General features: G+C 40.0%; 1 protein-coding gene across 25 annotated transcripts in view; it reads left to right on the forward strand.

Annotated features, from left to right (window-relative positions):
* The window catches only part of TFDP2 (transcription factor Dp-2), a 208,237-nt gene that overhangs the window by 171,763 nt on the left and 17,692 nt on the right, over positions 1–18,782 (forward strand). For 13 of the 25 annotated variants that reach the window (XM_021934772.1, XM_021934780.1, XM_021934786.1 and 10 more), the window contains 5 exons: positions 3,435–3,479; positions 5,829–5,991; positions 8,561–8,707; positions 12,657–12,725; positions 17,832–17,983. In XM_021934772.1, the coding sequence (XP_021790464.1) occupies positions 3,435–3,479; positions 5,829–5,991; positions 8,561–8,707; positions 12,657–12,725; positions 17,832–17,983 (576 nt within the window). The remainder of the gene's footprint in view (positions 1–3,434; positions 3,480–5,828; positions 5,992–8,560; positions 8,708–12,656; positions 12,726–17,831; positions 17,984–18,782) is intronic. The other 12 variants (XM_021934778.2, XM_021934785.2, XM_021934796.2 and 9 more) reach the window with 3 other exon arrangements.

An 18,782-nucleotide genomic window follows, 5' to 3' on the forward strand; every position in this document is an offset into this window, starting at 1 on the left:
CTATAATTTGATTTCATATAAGTGAAATCATACAATATCTTTTTTTTTTTTTTTGAGACGGAGTCTCGCTCTGTCACCAGGCGTGTACAGTGGCGTGATCTTGGCTCACTACAACCTCCACCTCCCAGGTTCAAGTGATTCTCCTGCCTCAGCCTCCCAAGTAGCTGAGACTACAGGCACGCGCCACGACGCCAGCTAATTTTTGTATTTTTAGTAAGCGGGGTTTCACCACATTGGCCAGGATGGTCTTGATCTCTTGACCTTGTGATCTGCCTGCCTCAGCCTCCCAAAGTGCTGAGATTACAGTTGTGAGCCACCATGCCCAGGCAATATTTATCTTCTTATGTCTGGCTTATGTCACTTATGTCTTCACGGTTCATCTGTAGTGTAGCATATATTAGAATTTTATTCCTTTTTAAGGCTGAATGTATTTCATTATATGTAAATACCACATTTTATCTGTTTATCCATTGGTGGGCAGTTGAGTTGCTTCCACATTTTAACTCTTGTGAATAATGGTGCTATGAACATGGGTGTACAAATATCTGTTGAGTTCCTGCTTTCAGATTCATCTGGGTATATACCCAGAAGTGGAATTACTGGATCATATGGTAATTCTATGTTTACTTTTTTGAGAAATTGCCGTATTGTTTTCCACAGTGGCTGTATCATTTTGTATTTCCACCAGCAGTGTATAATGGATGCAGTTTCTCTACATCCTCTCTAACACTTTCTCATTTTCAGTTTTTGTTTTTTTAATAGCCATTCTAATGGGTATGAAGTAGCATCTCATTATGGTTTTGATTTACATTTCTCTAGTAATGAGTGATGTTGAACATCTTTTCATGTACTTTTTGGCCATTTGTATATCTTCTTTGGATAAATGACTATTAAGTCTTTTGGCCTTTTTTTTTTTCTTCCTGAGACAGAGTCTCACTCCCAGGCTGGAGTGCAGTGGCATGGACTGCAACCTCCGCCTCCCAGGTTCAAGTGATTCTCATGCCACAGCCTCCCGTGTAGCTGGGATTACAGATGTGTACCACCACGCCCAACTTTTTTTTTTTTTTTTTTTTTTGTGGAGATGGGGTTTCACCATGTTGGCCAGGCTGGTCTCAAACTCCTGACATCAAGTGATCCCCTTGCCTTGGCCTCCCAAAGTGCTGGGATTACAGGCATGAGCCATGGCACCTGGTCCTTTGCCCATTTTCGAATTGAGTTGTTTGGTTTTTTGTTGTTGTAGTTCTTTATATAGCCTTTTGCCTTTCAGTGTTCTTTAACTAGAGACATTTTTTGCTTAACTTTCAAAGTGGCTTACTGGATTGGTTGCAGGACCAAATCTCTCATTTGTGTATGGCAGGTGTTGACTCTTCTAACCTCCTTTGTTAAATTTTAATGTTGATGTTAAGACATGATATTCTATTAACCTTCCAAATAATGAGCTTAATTTATTGATTCAGCCATTGTTGAATGGTGCCCTCTGGTTTTATATTGCTTATGAAAATTCTAGCAGCTCATGAAGGGGATAAAATCACTTGTAGTGTACCATATGTTATATGTATTTCATCCTCACAACTTATGAGATAGTTATTCTGCATTTTTCAGATGAAGGACTGTGGATCAGAGTTAAATGGAGTAAACTGCTCAAAATATGTATCTGATAGTTTACTAATGTGATATTTAACCAAGTTTTCTTCAAGTTTATTATTAATTTATGCACTGAACTGATTTTATAAAACTCTCACATGTAGGCTTGTATCTACTTTTTAAGAGTATATTTCATAATAGTTTTAAAAATTGTAGTTGTTCCTACTTAAGGACTATGTTTAATTTCTTCCTTTAAATATTATCCAGATATGACTACAAATATTATCCAGGTTATGACTATAGAGAGCCCATTAGCCAAGTGATTGCGTGAAATCACCTTATCTTATTGCTGCCTTTAACATAGCTATATAATCCCATACACAACATTATTGCTGCCCAATAGAAATTTTAAAAGAAAATAAATATGGCCGGGCGCGGTGGCTCAAGCCTGTAATCCCAGCACTTTGGGAGGCCGAGACGGGCGGATCACGAGGTCAGGAGATCGAGACCATCCTGGCTAACACGGTGAAACCCCGTCTCTACTAAAAAATACAAAAAACTAGCCGGGCGAGGTGGCGGGCGCCTGTAGTCCCAGCTACTCAGGAGGCTGAGGCAGGAGAATGGCGGGAACCCGGGAGGCGGAGCTTGCAGTGAGCTGAGATCCGGCCACAGCACTCCAGCCTGGGCGACAGAGCAAGACTCCGTCTCAAAAAAAAAAAAAAAAAAAAAAAGAAAATAAATATTTGAAGTTAATTTTAATATTTTTAATTTAATCCAGTATATCCAAAATATTGTATTTCAATGTGTAATTAACTATAAAAATCACTAGTGAGGTATTTTACATTCATTCCTTATATTAAGTATTTAAAATCCAGTGTGTTAAACTTACGACACATCTCAATTCACCCTTCCCACATTTCAAGTACTCAGTAGCCACATGTGAGTTGTGCCTAGGGGTATTAGACAGTGCTGATTAGGAGGTTTAAAATGCAACTCATAAATTTAATTCATCTCTTTGATCTCAGTAAATGACCCTTCTTTCTAGAGGTCATTGTACTATTCCTCTCTTCCTTACCCTCGACTTCAGACAATTGTATTGATTTTTGTCTTTTAAATTTTATAAATCCATCTTTTTGTCTCCTGCCCTACCACTACCTCAGTTTGGAGATTCATATTCTCTTACCTGGACTATTGCAGTACCCTCTCAATTGGTCTTGCTATCTCTGCTTGTGCCTCATAAATTTCACTTCTGCTGTTATTAATTCTGATCCCAAAATCTTCTGCTTTGCAGTGAGAATGTCTGCCTAACTGAAAATCTCACCATTCTACTCCCCTACTTAATACCTTTCAGTATATTTTAGTGATTTCACATTATTTCAAATAAGTAGTCTGTGAGGTAAGATACCTGTACCATCCTATACTATCACAAGGGATGCATACACAATTCTTTGGGAATGTAGGAAAAAGAAAGTAGATACCCTTTTCTCATATTCCTTTTAAAACTGCATATTTAGTATCTGTTTCTATGTACGTAACATAGAACATGTAAATTATTTATCAATAAATATATTCGCAGTCCCACGTCACTCAGTGAGGGGATATGTTCTGAGAAATGCTTCATTAGGCGATTTCATTGCTGTGTGAACATCATCAACTGTACTTACCCAAACCCAGGGTGGTATAGCCTATTGCCCCTAGGCTGCAAATCTGCCGGGCATGTTACTGGTTTGAATACTATAGGTAATTGTAATACAGTGGTAAGTATTTGTGTATTTAAACATACCTAAACATAGAAAAGGTAGAGTAAAAATACCTTGTAAAAGATTTTTTTTAATGATACACCTTTATAGGGCACTTTTCATGAATGGAGCTTGCAGGACTGGAAGTTGCTCTGGGTGAGTCAGTGAGTGGTGAGTGAATGTGAAGGCCTAGGACTTTACTGCACACTACTTTAGACTTTATAATCACTGTATACTTACGCTACACTAATTTATTTTAAAAAGATTTTTTCTTCTTCAATAATAAGTTCACCTTAGCTTGCTATAACTTTTTTACTTCATAAACTTTTTAATATTCTCAAACTGTTTTAATCTTATAATAACACTTGACTTAAAATGCAGACAATATTGGCTGGGAGCAGTGGCTCACACTTGTAATCCCAGAACTTTGGAGAGGCCAAGGCGGATGGATCACTTGAGGTCAGGAGTTTGAGACCAGCCTGACCAACATGGTGAAACCCCATCTCTACTAAAACTACAAAAATTAGCCAGTCATGGGGGTAGGCGCTTGTAATGCCAGCTACTCGGGAGGCTGAGGCAGGAGAATCGCTTGAAGCCAGGATTCTCAGTGAGCTGAGGTCGCACCACTGCACTCCAGCCTAGGGGATAGAGTGAGACTCTTTTTAAAAAAAAAAAAAAAAAAACATATTAATGGGTCCAAAAATACACTTAGATAGAATGAATAATATCTAGTATTTGGTAGTACAACAGGATGCTGTAGTTAACAACGATTGTATATTTTAACTAACTAGAGGAAAGGAATTGGAATGTTCCTAATACAAAGAAACAAAAAAGGCTTGAGATGATGGATACCCCGATTACCCTGATTAATCATTACACATTGTACAGCTGTACAAAAATATTTTCTTTATATCCTTAATTTTTTTTTTTTTTTTTTTTTACTTTTGAAACTTTTTTGTTGAACACTGAGATGTGGCTGGGCAGGGTGGCTCACACTTATAACCCAACACTTTGGGAGGCTGAGATGGGAGGGATCACTTGAGGTCAGGAGTTCAAGAGCAGCCTGGGCAACATAACGAGACCCTGGGGTCTCTACAAAAAAGAAAAGAAATTAGCCAGGCATGGTGACATGCACCTGTAATTCTAACTACTTGGAAGGTTGAGGTGGAAGGATCACTTGAGCACAGGAGGTTTAGGCTGCAGTGAGCCATGATGGCACCACTGCACTCTAGCCCAGGCAACAGAGTGAGACCCTGAATCCAAAGAAACCCCCCAAAACAGAAAACTGAGACAGGGGCCAGGCGCAGTGGCTCACGCCTGTAATCCCAGCACTTTGGGGGGCCAAGGCGGGTGGATCACCTGAGGTCAGGAGTTCTAGAACAGCTTGGCCAACATGATGAAACCCTGTCTCTACTAAAAACACAAAAATGAGCCAGGTGTGGTGGTGCACACCTGTAATCCCAGCTACTGGGGAGGCTGAGGCAGGAGAATCGCTTGAACCTGGGATGCAGAGGTTGCAGTGAGCAGAGATCACGCCACTGCACTCCAGCATAGGGGATAGGGCGAGACTCTCTCTCCAAAAAAGAAAAGAAAACTGAGACACACTATCCTAGGCCTACAGGGAGGTCAAGATCATCAATATCACTGTCCCCTACCTCCACATCTTGTCCCACTGGAAGGTCTTTAGGGGCAGTAACACACATGGAGCTGTTATCTCCTGTGATAACAATGCATTCTTCGGGATACCTCCTGAAGGATTGCCCGAGGCTTTTTAAAGTTAACTTTTAATTTATAATTTGAAGAAGTACGCTCTAAAATGATGAAAAGTATAGTTTAGTAAATACAGAAACCAGTAACATAGTCATTTATTATCATTATCAAGTATTACATACTGTCCATAATTGCATGTGCTAGACTTTTATAGGACTGGCAGAGCAGTAAGTTTGTTTGCCAGCATCACCACAAACATGTGAGTATTGCATTATGCTATGGCATTATGATAGTTACTACCTCACTAGGCAATGAGAATTTTTCAATTCCATTGTAATCTTATTGGACTACTGTTGTATATGCGGCCCATCATTGACTGAAATGTCCTTCTGTGGCAAATGACTGTAGTTTTAATTTCAGTAAAAAACCTATAATCTACATAGAATACGAAAAGATAAGTATGTTAGCTATACAAGAGCAAAGTTTTTGTGTTTTTTCACTGACTTATTCTCAGTGTCAATAACAGTATCTGGCATAGAATAGTAACTGGTCAATAAATATTTGTTGAATAAATAAATAAATGATGTGCGTAGAAAAACACTCTAACTTCATACTTTATTAGGCCTTTAAGGCAAAAAGTAAGTTTAAGTAAACATTTTCTCATCTCTATTCAATTTAAATTTTTGACACCCGAAGTAAAACTTAAATTACTGTCTTCTTGAATTATCTTACAGAGATTTGTAAAGGAAGTCTCTAATATGTATAATGGAGTAAAAAAACTTTTTTCCCTTCTAGTAAACGAAGCAAAAAAGGAGATAAAAATGGGAAAGGCTTGAGACACTTTTCAATGAAGGTGTGTGAGAAAGTTCAACGAAAAGGTACAACATCATACAATGAAGTCGCTGATGAGCTGGTGTCAGAGTTTACCAATTCAAATAACCATTTGGCTGCTGATTCGGTAGGTAGATCATGAACCTGACATTGATTTTGATGGATGATGGTATCTCTTTGTGTTATCTTTGTTATAGATTTGAGGAATCAGGTAAGCTAGATGAACGATTATACTTGAGGGTTTCATCCTTTATTTTGGGGGATTTTTTGTTGTTGTTGAGTTTTATTTTGGAGGGAATTCTTTTTTTTTTAGATGGATCCTCGCTCTGTCGCCCACGCTGGAGTTCAGTGGTGCGATCTTGGCTCACTGCAACCTCTGCCTCCCAGGTTCAAGCTTTTCTTGTGCCTCAGCCTCCCGCGTAGCTGGGATTACAGGCGCACACCACCATTTGCAGCTAATTTTTGTACTTTTAGTAGAGACAGGGTTTCACCATGTTGGCTAGGCGGGTCTCAAACTCCTGACCTCAGGTGATCCACCTGCCTCGGCCTTCCAAAGTGCTGGGATTACAGGCGTGAGCCACTGCACCCGGCCTTAGTTGGGTTTTTTTGTTTTAACATTTAAAAAATATTTGGCAGGTTGGCTCACTCCTGTAATCCCAGCACTTTGGGAGACTGAGGTGGACGGATCACGAGGTCAGGAGATCGACACCATCCTGGCTAACACTGTGAAACCCTGTTTCTACTAAAAATACAAAAAAATAGCCAGGCATGGTGGCACGTTCCTGTAATCCCAGCTACTCAGGAGGCTGAGGCAGGAGAATTGCTTGAACCTGGGAGGCAAAGGCTGCAGTGAGCAAAGATCTCACCACTGCACTACAGCCTGGGCAACAGAGCAAGACTCTGTCTCGGAAAAATAATAATAATAACATTATTATTATTATAGTTATTTTTATTACTTTAAATAAATATTGTGCTGAACCCTTTATTATTATTTAATCTGCTTTGAATAACATCCATATCCCTTCCAATATCAAAAAGAGGAAATTGGCATACCTACCACATTGCCTCCTCCCAGGACTTGTTGTTACAGGATCATTGTTTCTGCAGGGTCAACATTTCTTTTTTTTTTTGAGACAGAGTCTAGCTTTGTCACCCAGACTGGAGTGCAGTGGCACAATCTCACTGCAACCTCCGTCTCCCGGATTCAAGAGATTTTCCTGCCTCAGCCTCCCAGGTAGCTGGGATTACAGGCATGTGCCACCACGCCCAGCTTAGTTTTGTATTTTTTAGTAGAGATGGGGTTTTGCCATGTTGGCCAGACTGGTCTTGAACTCCTGACCTCAGGTGATCCCCCTGCCTCAGCCTCTCAAAGTGGTGGGATTACAAGCATTGTCAAGATTTCTAATCATTGTCAAGATTCCTAATCATTGTCAAGATTTCTAATATCTATTGATGTTATTGTCAGGATTTCTTGCCTATTGTCAAGATTTCTAATATTTACATTCAGTTCTATAACTTAAATCCCCCACTTATTTAGATCTAGTTTTATATTTAGGTGGATTCAGTGTTCTCCACCATCCTTTATTATCATTGCATTTCCTGAGGACCTTGTTCCACATTGTAAACCAACATGGTTTCCTTCATTGAGTAAGTCTTTCTATCAAAAAAAAATAGAAGAAAAAGGCCGGGTGGGTGACTCACGCCTGTAATCCCAGCACTTTGGGAGGTCAAGGCGGGCAGATCACGAGGTCAGGAATTTGAGATCAGCCTGGCCAATATGGTGAAACCCCGTCTCTACTAAAAATACAAAAATTAGCTGGGTGCAGTGGTACGCGCCTGTAGTCTCAGCTACTCGGGAGGCTGAGACAGAAGAGTCACTTGAACCTGGGAAGTGGAGGTTGCAGTGAGCTGAGATCGCGCCACTGTACTCCAGCCTGGGCAACAGACCGAGACGCTGTCTCAAAAAAAAAAGGAAAAAAAGGAGAAGAAAAATGGTCAACTGAACTGAATGAACAGTGTCCATTGTCATATAGAGGATTATATTTTGGTGCAAGTTCCTAATCTCATTGTAGATTGGAGACAATTTGCAGATCAACAGTGGTCAAGGAACACATTTTGAGAAGCACAGTTTTACCCAGAACTTGAATAAATGTCCTTGATTTTTTTAAGTCTAAAATCCTCCCAGATAATGCAAGGGCTTAGAACACTTTACCTCCAATATGTTTTTCTGTTAATATATACTATTTATTGTCATGTATATTAATTAAGTTCTGTATTTATTCTAGCTTCCATAAGACATTATTATTGTTTTATACAGTGAAAATTGAGATTTACCCACATATTTACCTTTTGGGTTGGTCTTCATTCTATCCTACATCTCTAAGCTCCCATCTTAGATGATATTTCTTCTACCTGAAGAAATCCCTTTAGTATATTTCAGTGTAGATCTGCAGGTAACATGATCTTTATTTTTAAGATTATTTTGTTTTATATTGTTTGAAAATATTTTTATTTCATCTTTAATTTTGAAGGATATTTTCACGGAATATAGAATTCTTTTGGATGTCTTTGTCAGTTTGCTAAATAAAAAAATAGAATCCTTCCAGCACTTTGAAGACGTAATATTAATTTGACATATTAATATCATGTGACTGTATCTTAACCCTTAATTATCACTCAATGAAAATGTTTTTTAGCAGGCTTACGATCAGAAAAACATTAGGCGAAGAGTTTATGATGCTTTAAATGTGCTAATGGCAATGAACATAATTTCAAAGGAAAAAAAAGAAATCAAGTGGATTGGCCTGCCTACCAATTCTGCTCAGGAATGTCAGAATCTGGAGGTAAGTGAGAAAATCTGTTTATGAATAGCTTTTTGTATTATTTTACATCAAAGGCATTTTAATTTAAAAATGTAATTGTAATATAAAATATTTCCAATTTTTCATGTATACTATGTCATTTTTTAACAGACTGTAGAATTTTAGAATTGGAAGGTGCCTTATAGGTATAGTCTACAGTTTAATTTGTAAGTGATGAAACTGAGGGATATAAAAGTTAAATAACAGTTTGATTTTACTGTTTCTTAGAGAAGATTTTTATTTCATTCCAAGTTAATTCTGAGCACTCTACTAATAAACTTTTGGTGAAATGGTATCTTATTTGATAAGATGCTTGCTGTATGTATCCAAAAAAAAAAAAAGGATCAAGCTGGCTGTTTATTTCCTTTATTGGCTACACAATATTCTGAATATAGCTGTGAAAGTCAGACTTTTGCATTTGACTTTAGAAATAATAGCAACAGAATGAATAGTGTTTCATTTTTGTCTTTACCAGAATGAATAGAATTTTGGAATTATGTATGCAGAAGCATTTTAAGTTCTGTTAACTTTAAACATTATAGAAAATTCTTTCTACATGAGCATGTTCCCTAACATACTGTTTCTAAATTGACATGACATAATTTTACTACCATGACCATAAATGGAATAAACTGAGGTTAAATACGGCTTTTGGGCCAGGTGCAGTGGCTCACGCCTATAATCCCAGCACTTTGGGTGGCCAAGGTGGGTGGATCACCTGAGGTCAGGAGTTCAAGACCAGCCTGGCCAAAATGGTGAAACCCTATCTCTACTAAAAATACAAAAATTAGCCAGTGGCAGACGCCTGTGATCCCAGCCACTGGGAAGGCTGAGGCAGGAGAATCGTTTGAACCCAGGAGGCAGAGGCTACAGTGAACCGAGATGACGCCATTGCACTCCAGTCTAGGCGATAAGAGCAAGACTCCATCTTTAAAAAAATGTGTATATATGTGTGTGTGTGTATATATATAGCTTTGGGAGATAATTAAGATTGGTTTCCTGTTTTTCTCAGTCTTTTTTCTCCCCAGCAATTCAGTTATTTGGTATTATTATACTTATGGATGGAGAGAGAAACCAGATATTCATCAGAAGCTATATAATATTTTTCATATGCTACAGTGGAAATATCCTCCTTTTCTCGTTTTTCTTCCTTCTGATAGAGTGGAATTTGAGCATCATTTTCATGAGTAATATTGAGCTTATACTAAAGACTTACTAAGCAAAAAAACCTATTCACATCTACCTTGTGCTTAATCACAGGTTATACAAGGCAAATCTCTGAACCCAAGGAACTGTCATTCTAACTGGGGAGAAGAGAAATGTAAAAGAGTTAACCAAAAATGTGATTACTCCTATGAAAGAAATGTGCAGATTCTCTGCAAAGAGGGATGGGGGAGGGCTTTACCAAGGAGATAATCCCAGAGCTCAGGCATGAGGTGGGAGTAGTTTGCCAAGTGGATACGGGTGGGGAGGGCCTTCCAGGCAGAGGCGCTGCATGGGCTGAGACAGGCGTGAGAAAGCTTGCCTGGAGCTGGGTGTGGCTAGGGAACAGGCATTCAGAAAGCTGGATGGATATCTAAGTGTTAAGCAGTGGGGACCTGATCCTGTAAACAAAGGGAAGCAGTTGATAAATTACAAAGAGAAAGGTTGATAGGATGTTTTTTGAAGGATCACTCTGCCAGTGGGTTGGAAGTAAAATTAACAGGTAGGGAAGGAAATGGAATGGAGGAGGGGGATTAGAGATGGTCTGAGTTAACAGCAGTGGCCATGAGATTGGAGAGGTGTTATAGAGGTAGAATCGGTGTGGCTTGACCTAGTTGGATGAGGGACAGATAAGGGGCCTTGCTTGTCAGAGCTTCTGATAAAGGGATGCTCCTACAACATCTTTTCCAATGTAGAACGCCACACAGATTTTACGTGAATCTTAAGTAATTTAAAAGTAAAACGTGGTGGATAGAGGAATCATGAATGGAAACTCCCTAGTATAAACTAGACTGGATGCAGAGCAAGTAAGAGATAATCTGCTGAAGCAGACAGGAAAAATGTCTTATTTGATGATCGAAAAACAAAATTTTAACAAATTTAAAGATCTTAATTGTCTTTTATTTGTGATTCTAGAATCTGGCAACACCTCACTAGTAAGTAGAATGAGTGTTCCTATAAGCTGAGCAGAAGAGGTTGAACATTATTCAGTGTTTTAAAGATAGAGAAGCAGCAAAGGCAGATAGAGGCAGAAACAGATCAAAAAGCAGATTGGACATTTCAATGTCACTTTCCTTGTAAGGGTAAAACAGAGAAGACTCTCTTATGCCAGCTGCAACTGGCCTGTTTGGGTAGTTTACTATTCTCTCTTTCTCTCCTGATTTCCTAGGTCAGATAAACAACTTAGTTTTGGCCTGGTGGCATGGAACTTCAGCATGAGTGACTCCATTTTAGTTTGGTCTGTTGGGCCTAGTGCAGGAGCTCAGTCCAAACCAATGGGCTCCTGTAAATTTTCTTTTTTTTTTTTTTGTTTGTTTGTTTGTTTTGAGTTGGAGTTTTGCTCTGTCACCCAGGCTGGAGTTCAATGGCGCGATCTTTGTCAGCTCCTGCAACCTCCACCTCCCAGGTTCAAGCAATTCTCCTGCCTCAGCCTCCCAAGTAGATGGGATTACTGGTGCCTGCCACTATGCCTGGCTAATTTTTTTTTTTTTTTTTTTTTTTAGTAGAGACAAAGTTTCACTTTATGGGCCAGGCTAGTCTCTTGGCCAGGCTGCTCTCGAACTCCTGACCTCGTGATCCGCCCACCTTGGCCTCCCAAAGTACTGGGATTACAGGCGTGAGCCACCACTCCCAGCCGTAAATTTTCTTAATAGATGTCATTGGCTTTTGCCCAAGGAGACAGTGAGGAACTCAACTGCAAGGAAGTTCAGACCCTAATGTCTGTTTTCTCTAAGTAGTTATCAGATTGAGGAAAAAAAGCAGTGGTTTGAAGCTGGAAAATTTGTCCAATAAGCATGTTCCTTTTTTTTTTTTTTTTTTTTTGAGACAGGGTCTTGCTTTGTTGCCCAGGCTGGAGTGCAGTGGCGTGATCTCGGCTCACTGCAACCTCCACCTCCCGAGTTCAAGCAATTCTTGTGTTTCAGCCTCCCAATTAGCTGGGACTACAGGCGCGCGCCACTACACACGGCTTTTGTATTTTTTGTAGAGACGGGGTTTCGCCATGTTGGCCAGGCTGGTCTCAAACTCCTGATCTCAAGTGATTCTCCCACCTTGGCCTCCCAAAGTGCTGGGATTACAGGCGTGAGCCACTACGCCCAGCCTACCATGATGTGTGAGATATCTGTATGATCAGCTGTCCTCATTGGAGAGTCAGCTAAACTGAAATTGTAAATAAGATCTTGCCTTATTCTCAGAGGAGTAATATAACAAAGTAATTAATAATAGAGTCCCTGTAGCCAGAGGGTTTAGGTTCAAATCTTGACTCTTGCCATTCACTAGCTGCGTGACATTGGGTAGTTACTCAAGCCCTCTATGCCTCCATTTCCTTCGATGCAAAGTGGATAACAACAGGACTTAACTCATAAGGTTTTTGTGAAGATGAATTAATGTGTGTAAAATGCTTACTTTTGTGTTGGCAGATAGAGTAAGTATAAACTAAGTGGTACTATTTGATTAGAACTTGAATAATAATTGCAACAAGTACTGCTAACAAGTATTCATTAAGTATGTGATTTCATTTTTGATGACAGTTGCCACAGATCTGATGTTGTGCCTACTTGTTCACTCCAACCCCTGCCCCCTACAAAGATATGATTTGTCTTTATTCATATTGTTAAAATGGGTTGAGTTTCTCTAGGGAAAATGGTTATCTCAGAATAGGGACCTGGAAAGTGAATGATACTTTATACTCTACCTGTGTTCATATTATTTTGTAACCAATGTTTTAAAGATAGAGAAGCAGAGGCGGATAGAACGGATAAAGCAGAAGCGGGCCCAGTTGCAAGAACTTCTTCTACAGGTAAAGATGCCACGATGTTTTCATTACCTTCCCTATTTCTCCACTTCCTGCCTTTTGGAGTCAGTGTGTTTTCTAGTTGTGGTGCCTCTGAGTAGTATGTGGTGATCCCACGCCAGAGCAGCCTCTCTTACCTCCTAGCTTGTTGCCATCCACGTGCTTTGCCTTAAGATGGTCCCATCTGTTGCCATCATCTCAGCTCCACAGCAGCTTCCCTGCCCTGTGTATGACTTACACCAGGCAGCAGTTCACCGTTGACACTCAGGCCTCTCCAAACATAAACTGTCAGGTGTCTTTTTGTGTTTGTTAATTTTAACCCGAATTTGGAATATCCACTAGTGAAGCTAGTTAAATTTTAGGTGCTTCAAGTACAGTAATCAAATCTGCCTGTAATACTTATCAGTAAATGACAGAATGGCATGACATAATTCAGTAAGATTTTTGTTGTTGTTTTTTGAGACACCAGGCTGGAATGCAGTGGTGCGATCTTGGCTCACTGTAACCTCTGCCTCCTGGGTTCAAGCCATTCTCTGCCTCAGCCTCCCAAGTAGCTGGGATTACAGGTGCCCACCATCACGCCTGGCAAATTTTTTCGTATTTTTAGTAGAGATGGGGTTTCACCATCTGGCCAGGCTAGTCTTGAATTCTTGGCCTTGTGATCCACCCACCTCAGCCTCCCAAAGTGATGGGATTACAGACATGAGCCACCGCACCGGGTCTAATTCAGTAAGATTTATAGAAATACCAAAACTTAGGCTGGTGATATATATATGTATATAAATATATTATATTATATATATAATATATATTATGTATATATAATTATATATTTATATACATAATATATATTATATATAATTAATAATAATGTTTTGTTTGAAGAGAATATTGTGCAGCTTTAAAAAAAAATAAGCTGAAACGGACAGTTTATTCCTATGCTCCTGCCTGTAGAATTCTACCAAACCCTCCTCCTTGAACTCCCGTGCTGCCATCTTCTTCCCCCTGGCTGCCTCTCTGTTGTCCCTATCCCTGCATAGTTATCTGCAGTATCCCCTAGCAGCTCGTGCCCCAAACCCTGTGCTGGGGCCTTCCTGGAATTTCCTCAAAACCATGGAACATTTTGGAGCTTAATTTTTTTGGCATGTTATTTTTAAAAACCTGTTTATCAGCATGCCTACAGTTATCTGCCTATCAGAAAGAATGGTGCTGGGCAAGATCACCCTCATGTGTGTAGGACTTTCCCATCTCTAGATGCCTGATGCAAAGAATGAAACTGAATATTTTTTCCCTGTTTACCTCTGTACCATGAACATTGTTCTTTTATTTTTTAAAGTCCTGAACTTCTTTTCCTCTACTGTCTCTCAAACCAAATATTTATAGATTTCCACCCAGGGGCAACCTGGCTGTCAACATTTATAGAAACAGGTCTCTCTAAACATTAAAGTGAAACCCAAAGTATAACTTAAATCAACTTGTGGTCTTCTGGTAAACATAAAACTTATTTCCGAAGGCCGGGCATGGTGGCTCACGCCTGTAATCCCAGCATTTTGGAAGGTGGAGGTGGGCAGATCACCTGAGTTCAGGAGTTCGAGACCAGCCTGACCAACATGGAGAAACCCTGTGTCTACTAAAAATACAAAAAATTAGCCAGGCATGGTGGCACATGCCTGTAATCCCAGCTACTTGGGAGAGGCTGAGGCAGGATGATCTCTTGAACTCGGGAGGCAGAGGTTGCAGTGAGCCGAGATCGCCCCACTGCACTCCAGCCTGGGCAACAAGAGCGAAACTTCATCTCAAAAAAAAAAAAGTATTTCCTCCTAGCATTTCAGTTTTTTTCCTTTCATCAAATAAATGAAGTTGTCATAGAAAGTAAATTAAGCAGCCGGGCGCGGTGGTTTACGCCTGTCGTCCCAGCACGTTGGGAGGCCGAGGCGGGCAGATCACAAGGTCAGGAGTCCGAGACCAGCCTGACCAACATGGTGAAACCCCATCTCTACTAAAAATACAAAAAGCCAGGTGTGGCAATGCACACCTGTAATCTCAGGTACTCAGGAGGCTGAGGCAAGAGAATCACTTGAACGAGGGAGGTGGAGGTTGCAGTTAGCCGAGATTGCACCACTGCACCCCAGCCTGGGCAAAAGAGCAAGACTGTCTTTAAAAAAAAAAAAAAAGTAAATCCATTTGCTGTGGCTAAGCTCACTTGATTTTTTTTTTAATAAGCTAATGTCACAACTCACTCATGTCACATGACACAGGTAACTATTACCTACTTGCTACCACCTCTCTTTTATTTTTGGTAATGCAGTAGAAGAATGGTGTGAGTAAAGCAAACCTGTAGATAAACCCAATATCCTACTTTTATCTCTATAATTGCCCCTTCCAGCCCTTAAACCTTTTCCATAACAAACGCATAGGAAAATGAATGAACACACTTAAAGCTGTTCAGCCTCTGAAATAGATGTTAATGAGTTTGAAAAAGAAAAAAAGGCCAAAGGAAATCATTCAAAGGGCAACAAATAAGTCCGTTCAAAATAAGTGGGAAATTATTTTTCCTTTTTCTATCCAAAATAACGTTATGTGGTATATGAAATTTGTGACAATGTTAAAAAAAACAACATTATGACCAGGTGCAGTGGCTCACGCCTGTAATCCTAGCACTTTGGGAGGCCAAGGCAGGCAGATCACAAGGTCAGGAGTTCGAGACCAGCCTGGCCAATATGGTAAAACCCCACCTCTACTAAAAATACAAAAATTAGCTGGGCATGGTGGCGGGTACCTGTAGTCCCAGCTACTCGGGAGGCTGAAGCAGGAGAATCATTTGAACCTGGGAGGCGGAGGTTGCAGTGAGCCAAGATTGCACCACTGTACTCCAGCCTGGGCGACAGAGCAAAACTCCATCTCAAAAAAATAATAATAATAATAAACATTATGTTTTTACTGCTCTCTTCACTTGAAAAACCACTGATACTATTAAATGTGCACAGCATTAAACAGTGAATCACAAATACATAAGGGTCATTAGTTATCACTGCTTATATTCCCCCATATATCGAGGTCCTCTTATGGCACTAGGGACACCAGGCTAGGCAAAGTGTAGGAACACCTCTTGAGATGTGTATTCTAGTAAAAGGGAAGAGAAGTTATGCAGGAGTATGTAAGCATTTAATTCTTTTTCTCAGTTCCACAGCTTAATCATAACTTTTCCTCATTATTAAATGAATTAAGCAATAAATTAGTTCTTTAGCAACAGAAAATAACGAAGCATAACCTCAATAATGTTTGGTAATGATACTGACAGTGCTAGTTATTGATAGTGATTTTTGGACACACTTAGGTCTACAATAAATTGGTGTTCATTATTTTTGGTGCATTTCAAAGAGTAGATGCTCCCTTTTTGGGGAGATAGCACTCAGCCATTTTAAGATAATAGTAATCTTTTTCTTTTCTTTTCTTTTCCTTTCTTTTCTTTTCTCTTTTCTTTCCTTTTCCCTTTCCCTTCCCCTTCCCTTTCCCCTTCCCCTTCCCCTTCCCTTCTTTCCTTTTTTTCTTTTTTCTTTTCTTTTTCTTCTTGAGAAAGGGCCTCTGTTGCCCAGGCTGGAGTGTAGTGGCACAGTCATAGCTTACTGCATCCTCGAACTCCTAGGCTCAAGAGAACTTCCCACTTTGGCCTCCCAAAGTGCTGAGATTATAGGTGTGAGCTACCATGCCTGGCCAATAATAGTAATCTTACTGAAACTTTAGTTAAGGCCCAGAACCTGAAATAAACAATACTGATCATAAGATTGCTAAAATGTAAAAAATAAATTTATCACTACAGGGTGACAAGATATAACAAGCTAATGAAGGGGAATGAATGGCTCTGACTTGAGGAACTTTTAAAACGTTATTTCTTGACCAGATGAAAAACTTGAACCGCATACAGTCTAGCTATGAAATTCTGTCATACATTTGCCTTATTTAAAAAAGTTATAATGATAACTTATTTGTTTGTGTGTTTGTTTGTTGGTTGGTTTTTCTGAGACAGAGTTTTGCTCTTGTTGCCCAGGCTGGAGTACAATGGTGCGATCTCGGCTCACTGCGGCTTCCGTCTAAAAGGGAGATCACTTTCTTTGGCTTTTGAGTAATGGTTATTAACTAAAAGTAGCAGCAAGATCCAGTAAAAAGATTTAGGCCTTGATGTATCTTATAATTAGCACTGAGCCTCAGTTACCTCATCTAGAAGTGTCAGGTTGGGGAAGGCTAGGGCTGGATTCCAGACTGTGCCCAGAGGATGCTGAGAAGTTCTGTGGAGGTGCCTTAGAAACCATGTGGCTGTGCTTGAGGGCTGAGGTGGCAGAGTTTAGGACCTGGCCTCACTGCAGCCAGCCTGAACAGTGCCACTTCCATCTGTTTTACATGAGTTTTTTTGTTTTGCTTTGTTTTTTTGAGACAGGGTCTCATTCTGTCAGCCAGGCTGGAATGCAGTGCTATGATCTCTGCTCACAGCAAATTCTGCCTCCTGGGTTCAAACAATCCTCCCACCTCAGCCTCCTGAGTAGCTGGGACTATAGGCACATGCCACCATGCCCAGCTAGTTTTTGTATTTTTTGTAGAGATAGGGTTTTGCCATGTTGCCCAGGTTGGCCTTAAAGTCCTGGCCTCAAGCAATCCACCTGCTTTGGCCTCCCAAAGTGTTGGAATTATAGGCGTGAGCCACTGTGCCCGACCTCCAGTGATATTTTATTTGAAGAAAGGATTTTGTGACTTTAAAATGTTTGCATATCCCTGGGCTAGACATCCTAAAGGGCATATTTGACCCCAAACTCTCAGGAGTCTGTGTTAGATAAATGGTATGACCCTTCCTGTGTCGTTTGCTGAAGAGTTCCAGGTGCCTGCTGGTTCTCTACCAGATTGCGAGGTTCTGTTTCTATGGATGATGGAAAAATGTATGTATTGAGTTAGATCATTCTTTCTGAAATGTTTTTTTTTTAAATTAATTCATTAGTGCAGGTGGGCTTTCTCTTTAAACTCTCTAATTTTAAGCTATATTTTAAAGGTATTATCTTAATTCTTTTAAATTCCAACTCACTTATGCACATTTGACCACATTCTTTTTATTGATCATTACAGCAAATCGCTTTCAAAAACCTGGTACAGAGAAATCGACAAAATGAGCAGCAAAACCAGGGCCCGCCGGCTCTGAACTCTACCATTCAGCTGCCATTCATAATCATCAATACAAGCAGAAAAACAGTCATAGATTGCAGCATCTCCAGTGACAAGTGAGTGGAGAACTAGGAATGGGTGCAGGACTGGCCTTCTGTTAACATTTTCATATCATTTGCAAACTCAAGAAGGATGCACTTTATTATCTGCACCCCTCCAAGGCTGGCTTCCTTGGGGCATATGAAACACCTCCTGAACCATGGGTGCAATCTTGCACTAGTGTGTGCTCCAACCCTCTATGGTCCCCTGTCTTGTGCCAGGCACTGTGCTGTCTGTATTATATGTGTGTGGCGGTGTCTGGGCCCAACCTATGACATGCTGCATGTATGTGGTAAGTCTGAGCAAATAACTGTGATAAGTTAGCCCAGCACTGTGGGTCTGGGACAAGGTAGATTCATTGGTGATTCACTGTCACAGTTTATTATGGGAATACTGTAGGTCAACATGTGGCGTTAAACCAATTATTTCTTTGTTTTGCTATATCATAGTTATGCATGCTTCTGTTTATTAATGAATGTATGAATAGACATGAAAATGCTGGCACATTCTTTGCTTTCTTTAAATTGTGTTTTTACATTTTAACGAAGATCAATGATAATATTCATCATGGCAAATAAGAAGTAGCACTTTTTAAAATATAGAATTAATTTGTGATGTATTTTACCATTCATGAAAAAGTTTCTCTCAGTGGTCTTCAGGCTGTGACCAGTACCATAAAAGAGTTAAGAGTATATATAGGGTGCAGAGTGAGACGGATGCATGTACCAGTTGTGGCTCCCCCACTTCGCTGCTGCAAAGCTCTGTTTTCTCAAGAACAAATAGGAATGATACTGGGGCCCCTATCACTTCCCAGCC

Source organism: Papio anubis, chromosome 2, assembly GCF_008728515.1.
Source record: "Papio anubis isolate 15944 chromosome 2, Panubis1.0, whole genome shotgun sequence".
Taxonomy (NCBI): domain Eukaryota; kingdom Metazoa; phylum Chordata; class Mammalia; order Primates; family Cercopithecidae; genus Papio; species Papio anubis.